The 10024-nt window shown below is 42.7% G+C and overlaps 1 protein-coding gene across 1 annotated transcript; it reads right to left on the minus strand.

The window, feature by feature from the left end:
• Nucleotides 1-338: 338 nt before the first annotated feature.
• Nucleotides 339-7912, minus strand: LOC135541406 (ubiquitin-conjugating enzyme E2 variant 1-like). The gene is made up of 4 exons (XM_064967625.1): nt 7803-7912; nt 6127-6275; nt 3447-3572; nt 339-1824 (listed from the first exon to the last, which is right to left on the minus strand). The coding sequence occupies exons 1-4, from the start codon at nt 7822-7824 to the stop codon at nt 1678-1680; spliced, it is 444 nt and encodes a 147-aa protein (XP_064823697.1). The 5' UTR covers nt 7825-7912; the 3' UTR covers nt 339-1677.
• Nucleotides 7913-10024: the final 2112 nt, after the last annotated feature.

Here is a 10024-nt window from a genome sequence, read left to right on the forward strand (position 1 = left end):
AGTCTATAACATAAAATGTGGAAAAATGGAAGGGGTCTGAATACTTTCCGAATGCATTGTATATAATTTGATAGTGAAAAACAGAACCCTCAAGTTTGGTAGTTTACACCTTAATTCGCTCTATAAAGTGTAACTGCTAATTAAAAATATTTAGAATATGCTGATGCAAATTTAAGTTTAGGGTAAATATATTAAATTAACTATACTTTATACACATTCTAAGACATGTGATAACACATACACGTTTTAGATATTTCAAATACAATGTTATCATTCCACTGTGCGACGGAATCCCGCCCACGTCGAAATGGATTGAGAATCACAAGGAGACAAACACATGCAAAAGTAATTATGTTTAATTCAAATAAAACCATGCACAGGTCACCATCACCCAAACTACAGAATCACACCGGTTAAAAAATAAACATCTAAAGCCATACATTGCATTCAGTGGGCCCACTGTATGAGATAACCTCAATGAACATACACAGGTCAGCCCTAAAGATGAAACAAAAAACTAACTCATTCTCCACCTAGTAATGTGAACCTGAAAAAGGTGCCAAGCACATAAGAGAAGTATTTGAAACCCAATGTAATTTAACCCATCCCCTCAAAATGTACTTCCTCCCCATTCAATCACAAAGCGTAACAATCCACATGGCAGAGAGGCCAGAGGTTTAAAATAGGAGTGGGCGATGAACCGAGAGTGCCCAGTTGATGCACACACAGTGTTGAATGCCTAATCCCATGTACCGTACATGTGCCAAGGCCCAGAAATTCACATAATCGGGATTGAGAAGCTGGTTACTCAGTTTGAGACCAATGCTAGCCTTAAAAACACCAATAAATGTTTTAATTCCCTCCCTTGCCGTTTCAACAAGAGTGGTTCAAAAAATAAAACATAAGGGCGGGGGGGGGTTCACTTTTTGATTTCAGAAACAGACCCTGGCAAGACTATGCAGTGTATCCTAAGCCACTGCATAGTTTAACAGGGCAAGCAGAATCAGATAAAAACTAGAGTCTTGCAGCGACATTAAGAGCAGAACAGTTCCAACTTTACTGTCCACATTTCAGTGGGGCCACGGGATGTACTTTTCTTTTGCGGCGCAGCAAGTCATCTTGATTTCCACCCCTGCTACACACTACAGTACAGAGTAAATGCCACCACCCTTGGGTTGAAGAATCCAGCACACACATAAGATAGGTACACTCAATAAGATAATTTATGTTATTTTACAATCTGGATGTAGAACACAAATAAGAAAGAAAAAAAGATTAGTAAGATGTACAGTAATTTGTATCGTAATGTCTGGTCTGCACAGTTGGGTAGATGATGGGCGGTGGAGTTCACCTGCGCAACCATCTCTGTCTAATGAGAGAGAGAGAGCGAGAGAAAGTGGGCATGGCATTTAGAACAGAAGGTGAGAGGGGCCTGGCAAAAGAGAGCTTACGTGAGAACAGAGTATTCAAGAGTCTCGGAAAAATAAGGGGTACGTAACGCTGTGTGTGTGGGGGGGGGGGGGGGGTTGTGCGAGTGTGCAGATGTGAGGAAGCATTGAATCAGTGCGAGTGCATGTACTGTATGTGTAGGTTTATGTGTGTGTGTGTGTGTGTGTGTGTGTCGATGGAGATAGTGAGGGAGAGTAGGGATAGCAGGGCTTGTCAGGGCCAGGGGGCTCAGTTGCTGAAGACCTGGCCTTCGGGCGGCTGGGGGAGCTTCATGTTCTCTTTACACATCATGAGCCTCCGGAGCTCCTGCAGCACCACACGGATGCTGTACGAGTTCTGCCACTTAGCCAGTGCCGCCACCGCCCGCGTGTCCACCTGAGGGGAGGTTACAGCCATGTAAGAGACTCGCACACAACTTGGAAAATACATAAGCTGTGCTCGAATACTCATGCTAACATACTACAAACTTAATGAGTGTGAGATATATACACACACATAGCTAATTTTAGTATAGTGTAAACGAACGGTATACTTTCAGTTAAGCGTACTAGCGCTTCGCCGGTCTACTGGAAGTTGATGCTGTTGCTATGCAACCTCTTGCTAGGCTAAATTACTAGCTAGAAATTCTACGACTTCAGGTGTGTTATTAAATTCAATCTGTAGTGCCAGAGTTCGTAATTCTAAGTGTTTCGCTCTCGGAGTGTTCAGAGCGCACTCTGCCAGGCATCGTCACTAAACGCTTTGGCCGAGGAGTAAGGTTGATCTGAGCGTTCTGACCTCACAAAGTCAGTCAAGCACCCAAGCTAACTTGCTAGCTACTTCCAGACTCAAGTGAGAGAATACCTCACTCTGACCATTTTACTCAATCTAGCAGAGCTGGTTAGGTGGTTTTCATGATATCAAGAGCTTTGGTGACAAACTGTTGCTGGCAACAATTTAATTACACCTTTTTTGACACCGGCCATATTCAACTGGTGTTGAGTGTTCGTAAATTCATCAGTTATTCTGTGCTCTGGTACACTCGGACGAGAGTGCTCTGAAATCAGAGTAGAAAGCCAGAGCAAATGTACGAACGCACCCGAATGTCCATTGAGAACGCACGACTATAGAATTTAGCAAAGCTAAAAATGGGAATAATCAAGTCAATAAATATTGGGTAGTTAGATAGCATATAGTTAATATACTGGCAAGTTCTATGTATTAGTAGTCAACTAACGTTAGGTAGCTAGCTAACTTACTGGCACATACTGCTGTAATGATATGATAGGATGGAGTAGCTAACAAATTCTCAGTCAACATAACGTGAAAGGAAACTTATTTGAAAAGTACTTTATTACATTGCTCAACATTTTCTTAACACTTGTCATAATTAGTTAAAGCAATGAATTTGTATCCGCTCTCGGACTTTGGCTGAATATTTTCCAGCATTTCTTAAAATCTGAGACCGTTGTGAAGCCACGCCCATTTTCTGAAGAATTGCATTATGGGCCCTAAGAGCACAGAAATAGTGTCCACTGCTTGTATACTTTGGCGAATGTAGTTCGACATCTGGGAACTTTTGGTATACTAACTATACCCACATTATGACCAATAAGCTTACTTTACACTCAATTTACATCGCAAATAGTATGGTTAGTATGAGTATTCTAAGACAGCTATGGCCTCTGTAGAAGAAAATTGGGTTTCAAACATTGGCTAATTTATCATCTTTTTAAAAATGTATTTTTTAATGCTCATTGGTGCCTTCAGCTCAGACAAGGACAAAAGTACCCTCAAACAAACAAACACAGATTCTTGGACTAAAAACCCATGTTCAGTAGAGTTAAGTGCTTTTTAGTCTAGGACTTTATCTGGGTCTGGAAAACCAGTCCTGCGTCTGTAGGTAATGAATCTGCTGTGCTTTGCAAGCTGTAGGCCTTCAGGCCACATACTCCAGAATACAAAAAAAGGTGCTGAATCCAACCCGAACAACAGGACATGTATGACCTGAGACTTACCACACCGTTTGAGTTGTGCACGCCATTCAGATTGATCTTAGTCACAAATCGGACAAAAGGGGGAGACTCAGGATATCTGGGTCCACATTCTACCTTTAGACTGTACATCCTGTTCTCGTAGATTGTCTGGAAGAAAGACATCAGAAAGAAGGCAAGATTTAATTCCTGAAACAGGTTTTGGTTCAAGATAAAGCCTGCATGGTAGTGGGTAGCTGTCAAATCAAATCAAAGTTTATTTGTCACGTGGTAGTGGGTAGCTGTCTTGGTTATCATCATGAGCGGTGAGCCATGACAGTAAGTAAGCTTGTTGAAGGCCTATGATTGGCCTGCTGGCTCCAGTTTAGTATTGGCCTATGTTGTTAATTAAAAGGAGCCTGCAAAACAGAGGTGCATCTGGGACAGAAAGCGTGTGGTTCTTTGACTCATGGATGTTTCTTCCTTTGTTTGCAGAACGCCTGTGGCTGTCCCAATAGAATTTGAATTTCTCTATTTCAATTATATTGCTGTCACGCTCATGGTATGTTCCTCCCAATGGTGTGTGTGAGTGAGATACACACAGCGTCTTCGGAAAGCATTCAGACCACTTGACTTTTCACATTGTTACGTTACAGCTTTATTCTAAAATGTATTAAATAGCTTTTTTCCATCATCAATCAACATCCGATGACAAAGTAAAAACAGGTTTAGAAATTTCAGCTAATTTATAAAAATAAAAACTGAAATATCACATTTACATAAGTATTCAGACCCTTTACTCAGTACTCTGTTGAAGCGCCTTTGGCAGCGATTATAGCATCAAGTATTCTTGGGTATGACACTACAAGCCTGGCACACCTGTATTTGGGTTGTTTCTAAAAATTCATCTCTGCAGATCCTCTCGGGCTCTGTCAGGTTGGATGGGGAGAGTTGCTGCACAGCTACTGTCAGGTCTCTCCAGAGATGTTAGATCTGGTTCAAGTCTGGGCTCTGGCTGGGCCACTCAAGGACATTCAGAGACTTGTCCCGAAGCCAACCCGGCATTGTCTTGGCTGTGTGCTTAGGGTCATTGTCTTGTTGGAAGGTGAACCATCTCCCCAGAATGAGGTCCTGAGCGCTCTGGAGCAAATTTTCATCAAGGATCTCTCTGTACTATACTCCATTCATCTTTCCCTCAATCCTTACTAGTCTCCCAGTCCCTGAAAAACAGCCCCACAGCATGATGCTGCCACCACCATGCTTCACCGTAGGGGTGGTGCCAGGTTTCCTCCAGACGTGACACTTGGCATTCAGGCCAAAGAGTTCAATCTTGTTTTCATCATACCAGAGAATATTGTTTCTCATGGTCAGAGTCCTTTAGGTGCCTTTTTGCAAACTCCAAGCTGGCTAACAGGTTCATTTTACTGAGGAGTGGCTTCTGTCTGGCCACTCTACCATAAAGGCCTGATTGGTAGAGTGCTGCAGAGATGGTTGTCCTTCTGGAAGGTTCTCCCACCCCCACAGAGGAACTCTGTCCTGACCAAGGCCCTTCTCCCCAAATTGCTCAGTTTGGCCGGGCGGACAGCTCTAAGAAGAGTCTTGGTGGTTCCAAACATCTTCCAATTAAGAATGAATGAGGCCACTGTGTTCTTGGGGGACCTTCGATGCTGCAGAAATGTTTTGATACCCTCCACCAGATCTGTGCATCAACACAATCCTATCTTGGAATTCTACAAACAATTATTTTGACCTCATGGCTTGGTTTTTGCTCAGACATGCACTGTCAACTGTGGGACCTTATATAGACTGGCTTGATTCCAAATGTCCAATCAATTCACCACAGGTGGACTACAATCAAGTTGTAGAAACATCTCAAGGATGATCAACAGAAACAGGATTCACCTGTGCTCAATATCGAGTCACATAGCTCAGGAGCTGAATAATTATTTTCGCTTTGTCATTATGGGGTATTGTGGGCAGATTTAGGATTATTATTTTTTTAATCTATTTTAGAATAAGGATGTAAACGTAACAAAATGTGGAAAAAGTCAAGGGGTCTGAATACTTTCCAGAAGGCACTGTAAATTATTGGTTCCTCCACTGGGAGAAAGGCGATTTATGCTATGTTTACCCTCTTTGTTCATGCTCACAAGCATCAACAACAAAAACACATGTACTTCATAAGCTGACAAAATCATGGTTTAGGTTGGGCGAGGGCAACACTACTTTAGGTCTCAGGGCGGGTGACATCACACAATGATGGCTGCTATTAGTGCAAACAGCTAACTAACTAGCTAGCGATTTCACCTGCTACTTGAGCATGGTTTAGAGCTGACCTGCGGTGTGCATGGTTTAGCTGAAGCAGTGTTCTTGGCTATGATTGAGCAGCAGCCCATCCTCTAAAATCAAAATGTTCCATGTTTCCATTCCTCAATTGGGGTTAAAATAGAGTGACTCCATATTGATCGTCAACTGTGGCTATAGATGTGAAAAGCGACAGTTGCTGTGTCAGAAAATGGCATTAGCTGTCAAATCCATTTGCGACGTCCTTGTTTTCTCACTTCCTCAATGCTTAGAATTTAGAGAAGGAAATACAATGCACATCAGAAGAATTGAGGAAACCAGGACTGAGAAAGCAAGGATTTCTGTGGCGTGACGGTGTTTGGTCTGTCACCCTGAGAGGCCTTATGGCGTTTGTGTGGGTGCGTCATTGGTTTTCCATTACCCTGGGAGGCCCTATGATCATGCCTGTCCAGCGAGTCAGCATTATGTCCTCGTCGTCCTCCAGTCCCCAGCTCACTGTCCCGTCTCCAACACCCTTCTGGCCCTCTTCCAGCTCCTCCAGTAGCCGGAAGTTACGGGGAACTTTGATGACTTTTAAAACATACAAAGGTTCAAAGCAGACATTTTTCAACCACACATATCTAGTAGTTACTACAACGTAAACTGAAAATTCACTGCTTTGCACACAGACCAGGGTGCCAAGTTGACTCAATGGGTTCTGTTGAATTGTTCATAAAAAATGCAAGGTGGAGCAAGGTTGAAAATACTGTTCATTGTAATACAGTTTATACAGGAAGACATGAACGGTAAAAACCGGATGATGCTTGAGAGGTTTTAAGTCACTTAGGATCTATAATGTGTGGAGCAAAACTGCAGTGTGGAGCAAAACTGCAGTACTCTGTTAGATTGTTCCATTCCTTTCATCAAAATGTTAGGCCAACATGTAGCTAGGCCTAATTCTATGAATTTTGATTCTTAACACAACCCTCCTCAGCTAATTGTATGTTAGCTAATCAAATACTATTAGTAGGAACCAAGTAACTAGCTGTCCTATATTATTCACGCACCTCTGAATCTGACACATGCAATTGCCATAGCCATCACTTTCTCAAGTTGTGGGTGTGTAGCTGATGGCCAAAGTGCACTTGCTAGTTAGGTATCGAAAAGGGAAGGGGGATACCTAGTTAACAATGTAAAACTACTCTTATCTATAACAGATAACTAGCTAGTTCTCATTACTTTTCATTTTACTGGGTGGGTATAATTTGTGGAACGTTCCAACATGAATCTGTTCCAATAACTAGGTAAATAACCTTGCCAACAAACAACGCATCCAAAGTTATATAGCGGCCGAATAAGATACCGGGTATGGCCTGGGCTATTTCATTAAGTTTAGAGTTGTTGCCTATGCGGCAGCTAGTTAGCTAGGTGAATTGATCGTGCTAAGTTACTTTGTATGCGTTGTTTGTTGGCAACGTTTTACTTTATTACGTTTTTGGAACAGATTCCTGTTGGAACGTTCCACAAATTATACCCACCCCGTTGACTTAACTAACCGTTAATAAACAGTTGGAGAAATGCATTTTGACAGATGCCAGCTATAGTTAGCTATTTCAGTTATTCGAAACATGTATACTAGTTCCGCCAAGCTCGATTTGTAAGTTGTCTCCGGTTCAGCTGCCACTGGTACCAGCTAACGTTACTAGTAATGTTAGCGTCGTTAGCTGCGCAGAAACATGACGCTGCAGTTGAATAGGCTAGCTAGTAAGTCAGACGAATACACAGACGATGGCTAAACCACACTAGAACAACAAATACAATATTTTATATACAAATTATGGAAGAATCAATTAATATTTTAAATACACCAAGTGAGTTGGTCGAGAGTTACAAATAGTCGGAGAAGAGCAAACTGTGCTAACGTTAGCTAGTTAGTAGCTAGCAATACTGGCTGAGCGAACTCATCCACATTCATCGAGTAAACCATGTCTCGGGAAATTGTGGAATGTCTTTGAGATTAATGTTTCATAACGGAATGTAATATAGCTATTACATTAAACGTAAAATACAAGCTCCTCAAATGAATATCACATATGTGTGAACGGGAAATTAGATTACCTGATCCGGCGGCGGCCGCCATCTTTGTCACTGAATAGCGAGGACGCACACGTTCGAGCACGTCAGTGCAAATCGACTGGTCTGTTTGAGCAGTTTTTGGAGCCGAAGGTCAAGATAAACAAGGTTTTCGAGAAGGGTGCAATTGCGGCCCGCATTCGGGACATTCCTGCATCTGTAGGAACCCCTCTTTATACTTAATTTGGTAAAATATAAATTTAGTACAGGCATGGGGGGCCTCCAGTACAGTAGGTGGCGTTAGATAAACCACAGACGGAGGGTCTGTGGCGATAATGGTAGCATGCTAGACATACACGGTAGACTGTGTTCCTTTGCCCCGCTTCTTGAGCACTGTCGCTCCAGCGAGCTATCAAGGAGGACTCACAGCAGACGGGGGCGCAACCGTATGTTAGCTATTAAGCTAGCTAGCACACGATGTCGTTAACTCAAACAAGCTCGTACACAAGTGTCCTCGCCCTCATCTGTCAGCCACGGGTTTCTCCGGTACAGAGCAGGAGGGGGTGACACCGTGTTCTAGCAACCGAGCTAGTCCGCGGGGGGCGGCTGGTAGACGGTGTCCTTCGCCCCCGCCTGTTGGGTAGTGTTTTCCAGAAGTTTTGTTTGTCTGGCCATGTGGAGAAATGCAGCTAAAGTGAGGCAACTTACCTGTTTGGTCAGGGCCAGCATGAGGGTTAAAGTTTATCCTGTGTCGGTGAATGTAGCTATTAAGTTAAGTTTGAGCATCATAGCAATACAATGTTTTCTTTTCAGCTGTCAACATTCTACAAGGAAAGAGACACTTAGTCAATTATATAATCATTAACCCGGATACTAGACAGTTGAGTGGTAAATCAGTTCTAGACCGTTGTCATTGATGAGAATTAATCTAAAAATCTATTGACATTCAGAATTGACTTTGTTTAGACATCCCGCCTGTATTGTAGTTGCATGACAAAAAAGAGACATCTTCAAATGCACATTATTCATTTATTCGGAGTGTTACAGGCATTCAGTTTTGATTTATAGGATCCTTCCCAATATAGGATTGATATGTCAAGTGATAAAATCCTAAATTATTAAAAGTTTATGGAAAACTAGCTCACTTGTCCTCAATATAAATGCAACATGCAACGATTTTACTGAGTTACAGTTCATATAAGGAAACAATTCAATTTAAATATATGTATTAGACCTTAATCAATGGATTTCACATTACTGGTAATACAGATAAGCGTCTGTTGGTCACAGATACAGTGCCTTCGGAAAGTATTCAGACACTGACTTTTTCCACAATTTGTTATGTTACAGCCTTATTCTAAAATGGACAAATTCACAGCCATCTACACACAATACCCCATAATGACCACGCGAACACAGGCTTTTAGAAATGTTTGCAAATGTATCCATTTTTTAAAATACCTTATTTACATAAGTATTCAGACCATTTGTCCATAGAGCTCCGAGACAGGATCGTGTCGAGGCACAGATATGGGGAAGGTTACGAAACATTTCTGCAGCATTGAAGGTCCCCAAGAACACAGTGGCCTCCATCATTCTTAAATGGAAGCAGTTTGGAACCATCAAGACCCTTCCTAGAGCTGGACACCTGGCCAAACTGAGCAATCGGGGGAGAAGGGCATTGGTCAGGGAGGGGACCAAGAACCCAATGGTCACTGACAGAGCTTTAGAGTTCCTCTGTGGAGATGCGAGAACCTTCCAGTAGGACAACCATCTCTGCAGCACTTCACCAATCAGGCCTTTATGGTAGAGTGGGCTGACGGAAGTCTTTCCTCAGTGAAAGACACATGACAACCTGCTGTTTCCCAAAAGGCACCTAAAGACTCTCAGTACATGAGAAACAAGATTCTCTGGTCTGATGAAAGTCTTTGGCCTAAATGCCAAGCGTCACGTCTGGAGGAAACCTGGCACCACCCCTACGGTGAAGCATGGTGGTAGCAGCATCATGCTGTGGGGATGTTTTTCAGTGGCAGGGACTGGAAGACTAGTCAGGATTGAGGCAAAGATGAACAGAGCAAAGTACAGAGAGATCCTGACTGAAAACCTGCACCAGAGTGCTCAGGACCTCAGACTGGGTGCGAAGGTTCACCTTCCAACAGGACATTGACCCTTAGCACACAGCCAAGACAACACAGTAGTGACTTCAGGACAAGTCTCTCAATGTCCTTGAGTGTCCCTGCCAGAGCCCGATTGAACATCTCTGGAGA

Source organism: Oncorhynchus masou, chromosome 6 (assembly GCF_036934945.1).
Source record: "Oncorhynchus masou masou isolate Uvic2021 chromosome 6, UVic_Omas_1.1, whole genome shotgun sequence".
NCBI classification, from domain to species: domain Eukaryota; kingdom Metazoa; phylum Chordata; class Actinopteri; order Salmoniformes; family Salmonidae; genus Oncorhynchus; species Oncorhynchus masou.

What these genes read in the sequence shown, in the direction of transcription:
- LOC135541406 (XM_064967625.1), bottom strand. Translation starts at nt 7,824, where the DNA reads ATGGCGGCCGCCGCCGGATCAG. An exon ending in GGCGGCCGCCGCCGGATCAG is followed by an intron (nt 6,276 to 7,802) that starts GTAATCTAATTT and finishes ATGTTTTAAAAG; the next exon opens with TCATCAAAGTTCCCCGTAAC. An exon ending in TGATCATAGGGCCTCCCAGG is followed by an intron (nt 3,573 to 6,126) that starts GTAATGGAAAAC and finishes TCTTTCTTCCAG; the next exon opens with ACAATCTACGAGAACAGGAT.